The sequence below is a fragment of the Bufo gargarizans genome, chromosome 3 (genome assembly GCF_014858855.1).
Source record: "Bufo gargarizans isolate SCDJY-AF-19 chromosome 3, ASM1485885v1, whole genome shotgun sequence".
Taxonomy (NCBI): Eukaryota; Metazoa; Chordata; class Amphibia; order Anura; family Bufonidae; genus Bufo; species Bufo gargarizans.
In genome coordinates this window covers 205,050,590-205,063,957 of record NC_058082.1, presented here as the reverse complement: position 1 = coordinate 205,063,957, position 13,368 = coordinate 205,050,590, and the positions used below count along the sequence as shown (strand labels likewise).

At 42.6% G+C, this 13,368-nt stretch overlaps 1 protein-coding gene across 8 annotated transcripts in view; it reads left to right on the top strand.

Annotated features, from left to right (window-relative positions):
* INPP4A (inositol polyphosphate-4-phosphatase type I A) overlaps positions 1–12,164 on the top strand; it is a 393,978-nt gene extending 381,814 nt beyond the window's left edge. For all 8 annotated transcript variants that reach the window (XM_044288374.1, XM_044288381.1, XM_044288378.1 and 5 more), the window contains one exon: positions 11,343–12,164. In XM_044288374.1, coding sequence (XP_044144309.1) covers positions 11,343–11,475 — 133 coding nt within the window. In that variant the 3' untranslated portion in view covers positions 11,476–12,164. The remainder of the gene's footprint in view (positions 1–11,342) is intronic.
* Positions 12,165–13,368: the final 1,204 nt, after the last annotated feature.

Below are 13,368 nucleotides of genomic sequence, written 5' to 3'. Positions count from 1 at the left end.
GTCCGAGGGGGAGAGGGCACTCCGGAGACGCGAGGGCCGATGCATGTACTGTGGTCTCGGTGGGCATTTTCGGTTGGCATGTCCGAACCGTCCGGGAGAACGCTCGCACCTGAGGTCCTGTCGGGGGCAGATCTTGGGTGGAGTCTCCTCGTCCCCGGTTTCCCGTGTTGACAAACCACTGATCACGGTTGTCCTCTCCTGGGTCGGGGGCTCGGTGACGACCCAGGCGTTGGTGGACTCTGGTGCTGGTGGTTTGTTCATTGATAGAGTGTTCGTTGCCGCCAATTCCATTCCTCTGCAGCCTCGAGGTTCCCCACTGGCTCTTGAGGCGATAGACGGCAGACCCCTTCTGCCGCCACACGTGACTCATGAGACCCTTCCAGTGGGGATAGCCATTGGTGCCGTTCACAGAGAGTCGGTCTGTCTCCAGGTTATTTCGTCTCCACACTACTCGGTGGTCTTGGGGTACCCCTGGCTCCAGAAGCATAACCCGACTTTCGATTGGAGATCGGTCGAGATCCTCTCGTGGTCACCGCAGTGTGGGGTTAGTTGCATCCATGGGCCTGTCAAGTTGCTGTGTACTTCCTCGGACTCTCTGTTGCCTCCTGAATACGAAGAGTACCGGGATGTATTCGATAAGGTGCGCGCGGTTGCCCTACCTCCGCACCGCCCATACGATTGTGCCATAGAGTTACAATCCGGTGCCGTTCCTCCTCGTGGCAAAGTCTATCCACTGTCGGTAGCGGAGAATGAGGCCATGGAGGAGTACGTGAGGGAGGCGCTTTCACGCGGACACATTCGCAAATCCTCGTCCCCGGCAGGGGCTGGATTTTTCTTTGTGAAAAAGAAGGGCGGTGAGTTGAGGCCTTGCATCGATTACAGGGGTCTCAATCGCATCACGATCAAGAACGCTTACCCGATACCCTTGATTTCCGAGCTGTTCGATCGCCTCAAAGGGGCCACGGTCTTTACCAAACTCGACCTGAGGGCGGCATATAACCTGGTAAGGATCAAGGCGGGCGATGAGTGGAAGACCGCGTTTAACACCAGGACCGGTCATTATGAATCCTTGGTTATGCCCTTTGGGTTGTGCAATGCGCCCGCAGTCTTCCAGGAATTCATCAACGATGTTTTCCGTGACCTGTTGCAGCAGTGTGTGGTGGTCTATTTGGATGACATCTTGGTATATTCTGAATCCATGGAGGCCCACATTATGGATGTCAGACGAGTGTTGCAACGGTTACGAGAGAACAGGCTGTTCGGTAAGCTTGAGAAATGCGAATTTCACCGATCCCAGGTAACCTTCTTAGGTTACATCATTTCCGCTGAGGGGTTCTCCATGGATCCTGAGAAGGTTTCGGCTGTCTTACAGTGGCCCCAGCCCAGTGGTCTCCGTGCCCTGCAGCGCTTTTTGGGCTTCGCCAATTATTATCGGAAGTTCATCAGGGACTTTTCCATGCTAGCCAAGCCTCTCACGGATCTGACCAGGAAGGGCAGTAATTTCCAGGTCTGGCCGCTCGAGGCCATCCGAGCTTTTGAGGCTCTAAAGTCCGCCTTTGTGTCGGCTCCGATTCTGTCGCATCCCAACCCTGGGTTGCCCTTTGTCCTCGAGGTGGACGCGTCTGAGACGGGAGTAGGCGCCCTTCTGTCTCAGCGTAGAACACCAGAGGGTCCTCTGCTTCCCTGTGGGTTTTACTCCCGGAAACTGTCTTCCGCGGAGTGCAACTATCAGATTGGTGACAGGGAGTTATTGGCCATCGTGCAGGCCCTTAAAGAATGGAGGCACTTGCTCGAGGGCTCGGTGGTTCCGGTTCTCATCCTGACGGACCACAAGAGTCTGACCTACCTTTCTGAGGCCAAGAGATTGACACCACGTCAGGCCAGATGGGCTCTGTTCTTGTCACGTTTTAATTACGTGGTCTCCTACCTACCCGGTTCCAAGAACATCAGAGCGGATGCCTTATCACGGCAGTACTCCGAGCTGTCCGGGGAGGAGTCGATTCCGACTTCGGTCATACCTCCGAATCAGATCCTGGCCGCCATTCGCACCAGCCTGACCTCTCCCCTGGGTGAGCAGATTTTGGCGGCTCAATCTGGTGCTCCCTCTGGGAGACCCAACGGCAGGTGTTTTGTGCCTGAGGAGTTGCGCACTCGGTTGTTGCGAACCTACCATAACTCCAAGGCCGCGGGGCATCCTGGAAAGAACCAGCTGTCCTGGGCTGTTTCACGTCTGTTCTGGTGGCCTTCTCTACGTTCCGACATCGCCGCATATGTAGCGGCATGCTCCGTTTGTGCCCAGAGTAAGTCCCCTCGGCACCTTCCGTTGGGCCTTTTGCAACCCATAGCCACCGGGGAGCGCCCATGGTCACACCTGGGGATAGATTTCATTGTGGACCTCCCTGCATCCCGAGGCCATACGGTCATTCTCATGATTGTGGACCGGTTTTCCAAAATGTGCCACTGTGTTCCTCTCAAGAAGTTACCCTCTGCACAAGAGTTGGCCACGATTTTCGCCAGGGAGGTCTTCCGGTCGCACGGTTTGCCCAAGGAGATTGTGTCGGATCGGGGGAGTCAGTTTGTGTCCAGGTTCTGGCGCGCCTTTTGCTCCCAGTTGGGGATTCATCTCTCTTTCTCCTCGGCCTACCACCCTCAATCCAATGGGGCCGCAGAACGATCTAATCAGGCCTTGGAGCAATTCCTTCGTTGCTATGTCTCCGATCACCAAGACAATTGGGTTGACCTCCTGCCTTGGGCTGAGTTTGCCAGGAACACGGCGGTGAACTCTTCCTCTGGGACGTCTCCCTTCATGGCCAATTATGGGTTCCAACCTGCCGTGTTACCGGAGGTATTCTCTCCCCAGGATACTCCGGCTGTGGAGGATCACCTTTCCGTCCTACGTGCTTCTTGGGTACAGATCCAGAGGTCCCTTGAGGTCTCTGCGCAGCGCCAGAGACTCCAGGCTGATCGCAGACGAGCGCCCGCTCCTTCCTACCAGGTCGGAGACCGTGTATGGTTGTCCACCCGCAACCTCAACCTTCGAGTGCCCACTCCCAAGCTGGCGCCTCGCTTTGTTGGTCCCTTCCGAGTGCTTCGCAGGGTAAACCCGGTAGCCTATGCCCTTGCGCTTCCTCCTGGCATGCGGATCTCCAACGTGTTTCATGTCTCCCTGTTGAAGCCGTTGGTGTGTAATCGTTTCACTTCCTCGGTTCCTCGGCCCCGTCCGGTCCAAGTGGGCAATCGTGAGGAATATGAGGTGAGCAATATCCTGGACTCACGCCTGGTCCGCGGTCGGTTGCAGTTTTTGGTCCATTGGCGTGGTTATGGTCCAGAGGAGCGTTCCTGGGTTCCCTCCGCAGATGTCCATGCTCCTGCTTTGCTCCGAGCCTTCCACGCACGCTTCCCTCAGAAACCGGTCCTTACTCCGCGGAGGAGGGGCCCTTGAGAGGGAGGTACTGTCATGGTCTTACCTTCGTTTGACATGTGCTGGCGGCCATCTTGGTTTCTGGGTTTCTTGTAGCCTCCCACCCTGCGGCTTCTCCTTCCCACTGGGAGGAGCTGGATGCCTAGCTCATATATATAGAAGGTCTGTGGCTTCAGTTCCTTGCTTGGTCCTCCTGTGTTCACATGCTTCTAAGACTGCTGCTGCTTCTGGTTCCTGATCCTGGCCTTGTCTGACTACCCCGTTGGTTCCTGATCCTGGCTTCGTCTGACTACCCCGTTGGTTCCTGATCCTGGCTTCGTCTGACTACCCCGTTGGTTCCTGATCCTGGCTTCGTCTGACCACCCTCCTGGTTCCTGACCTCTGTCTACGCAAGACCCTGCTTCGATTTAGCCATTCGTTTGGACTTTTGCTACGGCTTGATTTCCAATAAAGCCTTCTTATTTCCACTCATCTCTGTTGTACGTCTGGTTCATGGTTCCATGACAATGATATTATTGTGTAAAACTTACATAAATAAAAAAATGTATACATATTAGGTATCGCCGCGTCCGTATCGACCAGCTCTATAATAATATCACATGAGCTAACCCCTCAGATGAACACTGTAAAAAATAAAAAATTAAAACTGCTAAATAAACAATTTTTTGTCACCTTACATCACAAAAAGTGTAATAGCAAGCGATCAAAAAGTCATATGCACCCCAAAATAGCGCCAATCAAACCGTCATCTCATCCCGCAAAAATCATACCCTACCCAAGTTAATCGCCCAAAAACTGAAAAAAACTATGGCTCTTAGACTATGGAAACACTAAAACATGATTTTTTTTTTGTTTCAAAAATGAAATAATTGTGTAAAACTTACATAAATAAAAAAAAAGTATACATATTAGGTATCGCCGCGTCCGTATCGACCGGCTCTATAAAAATATCACATGACCTAACCCCTCAGGTGAACACCGTAAAAAAATAAAAACGGTGTAAAAAAAGCAATTTTTTGTCATCTTATGTCACAAAAAGTGTAATAGCAAGCGATCAAAAAGTCATATGCACCCCAAAATAGTGCCAATAAAACAGTCATCTCATCCCACAAAAAATGAGACCCTACTTTAGATATTCGTCCAAAAACTGAAAAAACTATGGCTCTCAGACTATGGAGACACTAAAACATTTTTTTTGTTTCAAAATTGAAATCATTGTGTAAAACTTACATAAATTTAAAAATTTTATACATATTAGGTATCGCCGCGTCCGTGACAACCTGCTCTATAAAAATACCACATGATCTAACCTGTCAGATGAATGTTGTAAACAACCAAAAAAAAAAAACGGTGCCAAAAAAGCTATTTCTTGTTACCTTGCCTCACAAAAAGTGTAATATAGAGCAACCAAAAATCATATGTACCCTAAACTAGTACCAACAAAACTTCCACCCTATCCCGTAGTTTCTAAAATGGGGTCACTTTTTTGGAGTTTTTACTCTAGGGGTGCATCGGGGGGCTTCAAATGGGACATGGTGTCCAAAAAAACTGTCTAGCAAAATCTGCCTTCCAAAAACCATATGGCATTCCTTTCCTTCTGCGCCCTGCCGTGTGCCCGTACAGCGGTTTACGACCACATATGGGGTGTTTCTGTAAACTACAGAATCAGGGCCATAAATAATGAGTTTTGTTTGGCTGTTAACTCTTGCTTTGTAACTGGAAAAAAAATATTAAAATGGAAAATTTTCCCCAAAAAGTGAAATTTCGAAATTGTATCTGTATTTTCCATTAATTCTTGTGGAACACCTAAAGGGTTAACAAAGTTTGTAAAATCAGTTTTGAATACCTTGAGGGGTGTAGTTTCTAGAATGGTGTCATTTTTGGGTGGTTTCTATTATATAAGCCTCACAAAGTGACTTCAGACCTGAACTGGTCCCTAAAAATTGGGTTTTTGAAAAGTTCAGAACAATTTCAAGATTTGCTTCCAAACTTCTAAGCCTTGTAACATCCCCAAAATATAAAATATCATTCCCAAAATGATGCAAACATGAAATAGACATATGGGGAATGTAAAGTAATAAATATGTTTGGAGGTATTACTATGTATTATAGGAGTAGAGAAATTGAAACTTGGACATTTGCAATTTTTAAATTTTTTGGGGTAAATTTGGTATTTTTTTATAAATAAAATTATTATTTTTTTTACTTCATTTTACCAGTGTCATGAAGTACAATATGTGCCGAAAAAACAATCTCAAAATGGCCTGGATAAGTTAAAGCGTTTTAAAGTTATCACCACTTAAAGTGACACTGGTCAGATTTGAAAAAAATGGCCTGGTCCCTAAGGTGAAAATGAGCCGGGTCCTTAAATTGTTAATCACATTTATTTACATTTTAGGTCTGTATTACACCAACAGATTATCTGACCAATTTCTGTCAAATCAGACCAGTAGTTCGTGGTTATAACAAAGATCTGTGTGTCAACAGCCATCTGACCAATGATTACACAGCGTCCCAACTTTTTCGGAATTTGGATTGTAGACAATAGTCCACACACCGAGCACATACCACCATTGTTACAGCTATCCCTTTTATTACTAAATCCATTATATAGAAGGCAATCTGCCTAACCATGAAAATAGTACAGTACATCTCATGTCTGCAAAGCCAGTAACATCTGTTAAAACTAGGCCACACTCATTGGGTGTTATAAGATATATGTAGCCACTCTTTTCCCATTATGCCTGTAGAATTTCACACAGGCAGGATCTCGACACTAGCATATGTGACCTTCATGCTTCCAGCCGGTTATCTTATAATTAGTTAGATGTTCTCCCAGAAGATCATACGAATGGCCCAGCTTTCATCAAGTAATTAATGTAAATGTCCTGAGGTAATAAAATCAGAATATGACCATTTTTTCATATTAACAAGCAACCTTTTCCCACCTGAAAACAACTTACTCAGACAACGTCATCTGGCCGCTTTAACATTTCTTTCTTTGGAAAGGGTCAAATCCTGTACTGGTTTGTTATGGTGTGTTTGCATTTCAGATGGCCACAGCTTGGCAGCATGTTGATGCATGGCAGCATGGACTAGTGGCTCTGTGCTTTAAACCAAACATGGAAATCTACCAGTCTTTTCTTTTCTTACCCACTTGTCTACAATGCATTCTTATGATTTCTCTTTTGTTCTCTCTCTTCTCTTCTTTTTTACTCCACATTGCTACTTTTGGTTTACTTACATCGTCTTTATATGTATGTTTCCACTATTCTGTGACTTTCCTTTGATGCCTATGTTTTTTATGATTTGATTTGCTTTCTTCTCTCTCGCTCCTTTTTTTATTAACGTTCTGTGTGTGTGGTGTGGTTTTTATTTGGTCATCACGTTTTACTTTGCAATTCCAAACTATCCTCTTCACAGCATTGGAACTCGAGAAATAGTCACCCAGAAGAACTTGAGTGGCTTGGTTCCGATCCGAGATTTCAGGCTGGACCCCAGCCTCCTCTACTCTATCCCATTGTTAGCATTCAGCCCAAATTTGCTAATAGTGTGGTTGTTCCTCAGCATTGCATACTTGGTTTCCAGATTTCGTTGCAAATGAAGACGAGTCAGAAACATTCATGCCTGAACATGCACAGTCCAGTGGGGACTGAGAAAATAATTTTTCACACTGTCTGATGTCCGATATTATGCCTTACAGTTTTCATGTTACATGTGGAGCTTTTTTTTTTCTAAATCTAGGGCAGCTCATTGGAATTGGGCAGACCATTCTTGTGTGTGTGTGTATGTATGTATATACAGACGTGGACAAAATTGTTGGTACCCTTTGGTCAATGAAAGAAAAAGTCACAATGGTCACAGAAATAACTTTAATCTGACAAAAGTAATAATAAATTAAAATTCTATAAATGTTAACCAATGAAAGTCAGACATTGTTTTTCAACCATGCTTCAACAGAATTATGTAAAAAAATAAACTCATGAAACAGGCATGGACAAAAATGATGGTACCCCTAACTTAATATTTTGTTGCGCAACCTTTTGAGGCAATCACTGCAATCAAACGCTTCCTGTAACTGTCAATGAGACATCTGCACCTCTCAGCAGGTATTTTGGCCCACTCCTCATGAGCAAACTGCTCCAGTTGTGTCCGGTTTGAAGGGTGCCTTTTCCAGACTGCATGTTTCAGCTCCTTCCAAAGATGCTCAATAGGATTGAGGTCAGGGCTCATAGAAGGCCACTTTAGAATAGTCCAATTTTTTCCTCTTAGCCATTCTTGGGTGTTTTTAGCGGTGTGTTTTGGGTCATTGTCCTGTTGCAAGACCCATGACCTGCGACTGAGACCAAGCTTTCTGACACTGGCTAGTACATTTCTCTCTAGAATTCCTTGATAGTCTTGAGATTTCATTGTACCCTGCACAGATTCAAGACACCCTGTGCCAGACGCAGCAAAGCAGCCCCAGAACATAACAGAGCCTCCTCCATGTTTCACAGTAGGGACAGTGTTCTTTTCTTGATATGCTTCATTTTTTCGTCTGTGAACATACAGCTGATGTGCCTTGGCAAAAACTTCGATTTTTGTCTCATCTGTCCACAGGACATTCTCCCAGAAGCTTTGTGGCTTGTCAACATGTAGTTTGGCATATTCCAGTCTTGCTTTTTTATGATTCGTTTTCAACAATGGTGTCCTCCTTGGTCGTCTCCCATGTAGTCCACTTTGGCTCAAACAACGACGGATGGTGCGATCTGACACTGATGTTCCTTGAGCATGAAGTTCACCTTGAATCTCTTTAGAAGTCTTTCTAGGCTCTTTTGTTACCATTCGGATTATCCGTCTCTTAGATTTGTCATCAATTTTCCTCCTGCGGCCACGTCCAGGGAGGTTGGCTACAGTCCCATGGATCTTAAACTTATGAATAATATGTGCAACTGTACTCACAGGAACATCTAGTTGCTTGGAGATGGTCTTATAGCCTTTACCTTTAACATGCTTGTCTATAATTTTCTTTCTGATCTCTTGAGACAGCTCTTTCCTTTGCTTCCTCTGGTCCATGTCGAGTGTGGTACACACCATATCACCAAACAACACAGTGATTACCTGGAGCCATATATATAGGCCCAATGGCTGATTACAAGGTTGTAGACACCTGTGATGCTAATTAGTGGACACACCTTGAATTAACATGTCCCTTTGGTCACATTATGTTCTGTGTTTTCTAGGGGTACCATCATTTTTGTCCATGCCTGTTTCATGAGTTTATTTTTTTACATAATTCTGTTGAAGCATGGTTGAAAAACAATGTCTGACTTTCATTGGTTAACATTTATAGAATTTTAATTTATTATTACTTTTGTCAGATTAAAGTTATTTCTGTGACCATTGTGACTTTTTCTTTCATTGACCAAAGGGTACCAACAATTTTGTCCACGTCTGTATATGTGTATGTATATGTGTGTGTGTGTGTATATATATATATATATATATATATATGTGTGTGTGTATATATATATATATATATATATATATATACACATATACATTCTGCTTACGACTTACCTCATGTCCTTGATGCTGCTTTGTACCTATAGCACCATACATGCAATTGGCGCTATGTAGCTTCTATACCAACCTTCAGTATTCTATTGAATTTTGTACTATTCATGCTGCTTTCATCACATACTTTGTAAGATATAAGCTATCCACCGAACTCCTCCTCAGTGGCCAAGCCATAGATGCTGGTCTGCTCGAAGCCTCATCCTTTGGCAGGCATGATGGTAGCTGCACATTTGCTTTCGAAGTCTGTTGATCAGTATAAAGCTTGATTACTCAGATGCATGCACTTTTAAAATCTATATTTTTAAGTATATTTTTTTAAGTAAAAAACAATCTTCCACACTTTCTGCCTATTGTGCTTCCAGTATATAGAAATAGTCCCGCAATATAGCTTGTGCACCTTCTATATTTTCCATTGGTCTGGGCACCTGTGCTGTTTTTCGCTCCAGAAAAGTGCCTTTTGCACAGAACTGCCCAATCTAAAGTTTGCAGTTGGATTCTTTAATGTACTATGCCTCCATTTTCCTATAAAACTGTTATCAGTAATGGGTTTTACTTTAAGTGTAAAGTTAGTAGTTATCTTATTCTGTTGGTAACTTAGTGTTCCACATAATAAACCATATAATCTTATTTGTGCACTTTTATATATTTAGATTCTGGAAACCATTTTTGTGGTAAATTGTCATTGGATGCTGTTTTAGACCCATGTATTTGTATTATTTGATATTGCTTGGCATTATCTTTTAGCTGCACTCTTATCCTTGCCTTTAGAATAAGAAATGCCAACTTGCATGTCATTGTCTTCACAAGGTGGTAAGAAGACCACATTTTAATAGGGTTCTGTACCTTGGAGATGCTACTTACCTTTTATTCTGATAAGGTCCTCAGCTTTCTGTATAGCCATGCTACTGTTGTGTACACTAAAGTACCTTAAGGCTGGCAGTAAAGATAAGTGGTTGGAACAGTACATGGCCCTACCATACCAACCACTGCCCATTGACCTCTCCTTTGGGACCAAATAGGCTGACATGTAAACAACAAAATAGCATCTACCCTGACCAACAGATATAGGAACTATATAAATATGCTGACTAGATTACTTGACCACATTTTTTTAGACCTAGTGTTTCATTTTATACATACATTCTTCTCGCTGATCTATGCATATGATTTTCAGCTTTTATGTAGTAATTCATGTGTTTTTAAAGAGACCTTTCAGTTTATGTTTCTGCATTTATTTGATGTCTTTTAAAAGCTAAGCTTGCGTTTGCTAAATGACCATGCAATCAATGGCTACTTCAGCTGTGTGCTAAATATTTATGGGAATTTCTGACTTCTGTTTTATGCAATATATATTTTATATTATTTTTTTGGTAGACAAAAAGTGTAGACATGGGGTAATATCTGAAGTCAGTTTGGTTTGTGTCTGTGTTGGTGAACTTTGCGCCAGGTTTATGAGATATGAAATGTAACATGTTTTTTTGATAAATTTGGCGCATCCTTAAACCTAAAACTTTTGTCTAGAAATTGTACTCCCTACACGAGTTAACATATAGCTAACTAAACACAATTGAGTGAGTTTTGTAGAAATTCAAAAAGTCACAAAATGCTAACTTTTGTCTAGAAACGGTACTCCCTACAGAAATTAACATAGTTAACTAAACCCAAATGAGTGAATTTTGTAGAAATTCAAAAAGTCACAAAATGTTTGTGCAAGTAACTGCAAAAAGTCACAGAGCCCTATTTTTTTGTTAAAAAACAAAAATGTTGTACTAAGTAATGTCACGAGAAGATAACTCCTGTCCTATTCGGGCATATGAACGTCCTTGAAGGAAGGCCCCAACTTCTGGGTCAGAACTCACAGGTCTGGCATGGTCCTAAAGCTGATGAGTTTAGGAGACATGCCATGCTGTTAGTTGTAACTCACCATCAGTCCACATGTTGTGTACCTCTGGATTAGGGTTTTTATACATTGGAAGTGTTTGAAAGGAAGAATGAATTGTGTTTTGCTTTCTACCTATCCTAAATGCCTCCAGATACCTTTACACAAAATATGATTTGACCCTTTTTCTTTTCTCCTCTCCTCTCCTCTAAACATAGCTTCTATAGTCCAGTTGCTGTCATGCTTTACATCTCACAACACAAAATATAATAAATTCCGCTTTAAAAAAAAATATATATATATATTTTTATTCCACCAGGGAACAGCTGCTGGATATGTTAGCTTGCACATTCCACTTCCCTTAGCATATGTCCTCATTTAATATGCTGCACTTGCTACTGCCTTTGCCCATGCTTTTCCTTATTTTATTTTTTGTATAGGTTTTCTTTCGTTGTGCCTGTTTTATCTTTTGTTTTTCCATAGTGAGGGCTGTCGTCGAGAAAACACCATGAAGAATGTCGGATGTCGCAAATATGCCTTTAACAGTCTGCAACTGAAAGCTTTCCCAAAGCATTACAGGCCTCCTGAAGGGACCTACGGAAAAGTGGAAACTTAGGTTCTGCAATTTGGAGTTCCTCTTGCAATATCTGTAGATTTGCATTAATTCATGTGTGTATATATAGAAGATTATGTTCTGTAATGGTTTCTGGAGACACAGTTTATATAAGAGCATGAAGATCATCTTGAATAATGTGTTGGGTGCACCTCTCAGCAACAAGGCTCTTATGAGCTGAAAACGTCCTAAGCTTCCTAGGGCAGAATGAAGAAGCAGTATACTGTAGTTATGTCCATACCACAGAAGGTATTCCATGGTTTTACTATTATCCCACTCGGTTCTTCTGTAGAAAAAAGAAGTGACTGTTTTGTCATGTTGGGCTGCAGATTTCATAGGCAGAACAGAGTTTTTATGTGTTCAAGCAGTTGGCTTTAAATATTGTAACTGATTTTGAAATGTAGGCAGTGACTATTTTACTATGTAATAAGTAATTCAGTAATGACAAGGGATATAAACCTGTTGCTTAGAACACTGTGTTCAGGAGAAGAGTTTGAGGAAAGTATGTGTGCTTTGTATGCACATAGACTTTCCTTTTGTCTCTTTGGAGCAGTACTAAAAAGTCCCATAACCACTCATTAAATATAACCTTACATGTACTTTAGTCATATCAACTGACCAGCACAAATTTGTCAAGATTTTAGTTTGGTTGGAACACTTTCTCATGAGTAAATACAGATTCACAGACCTCACCAAGTTCCATAGTCTTTTTTTACTGCCATTCTGTGTCCTAAGATTATTTTAGTTATTGGTGCTCGGCAATGATACTTGGGATTTTCTAAATATGTATGTCTATACATTTTGTCTGAACTTCCATGATGTGGACAAAACCCTGCAATACCTCAGTTAGTTTGTAAATTTGTGCTGCTGTTGCCTACCATTGGTGTGCTAAGTTGAAGACTCCACATCATGGCTGCTTCGTAGAAACCCAGCCTTTCCTAATAGACCTCTAGTTAAGTCACACTCAGCAATTTTTCTAAGTTGACTGTAGAAGTTGAATGCATGCTATGGTAAAATTAATGCCAATAACTTAATAAATTCCCAATAAAATTTCAAATTAAGCATTTGGCAATTTTTCTAAATAAGTAGATTATCAAAGAGACAGAACCCCCACAATTTATTGTTCAACATTCTTATCCTTTCTAATTGTTAAAGTTGTTCTCTGGGCATTTTAGGTAATCTGTCCTTCCTGCTATCCTTTGGAAGGAAGATCGTTTAGTTAATGCTTGCCGGTCCCTCACGCCGTCGATGCTGCTGTCTCCACCGCACCCAGGCTCTTCCACCTGGGTCACGACCAAATGTATGCCCTTCTCTTCCTGGTCAGTTGCATTTACTATTACAGCTGAAAAGGAAAAATAGGGCACACATCCAGCCAGGACCTGGGTGGAAGAGTCCGCAGCCTGTGTTAGTGCAGTGGCGATGACAAAATTGGCGGCTAGGGATTAACAAAACAATCTTCCCTTTACAGTATAGCACAAATAATGGATTACCTACAGTGCCCAGAAAACCCCTTTAATCAAGTTCACAGTTACTAATATTTTATCTATTCATAACTTAATAAGCATGCTGCATCAACGTAGAGGTCTATGTGATAAAAACATCTGCAATTTGCTGCTTTTTACCATCTACCTTTTGCATCTTACCTTCCTCCATTTCCCTTTTCACATTACGATATAGCCTCCAATACACACAACATCTGAGCTCCGGTTTTAATCTACAATCTATGAGAAAGTTCACCTAATTCATCAGTTAGTGTCCTGTATGTTATTCTGAATCCAGAACTGGGAGCAGTCAAGATCCGAATATTAATGCCAAGTTGGAAGTATAAAAATTACTTATTTGCACCTATAATTATTCTACAATGTTCTTGGATCACCTAAATTTTTACTAGCTAGT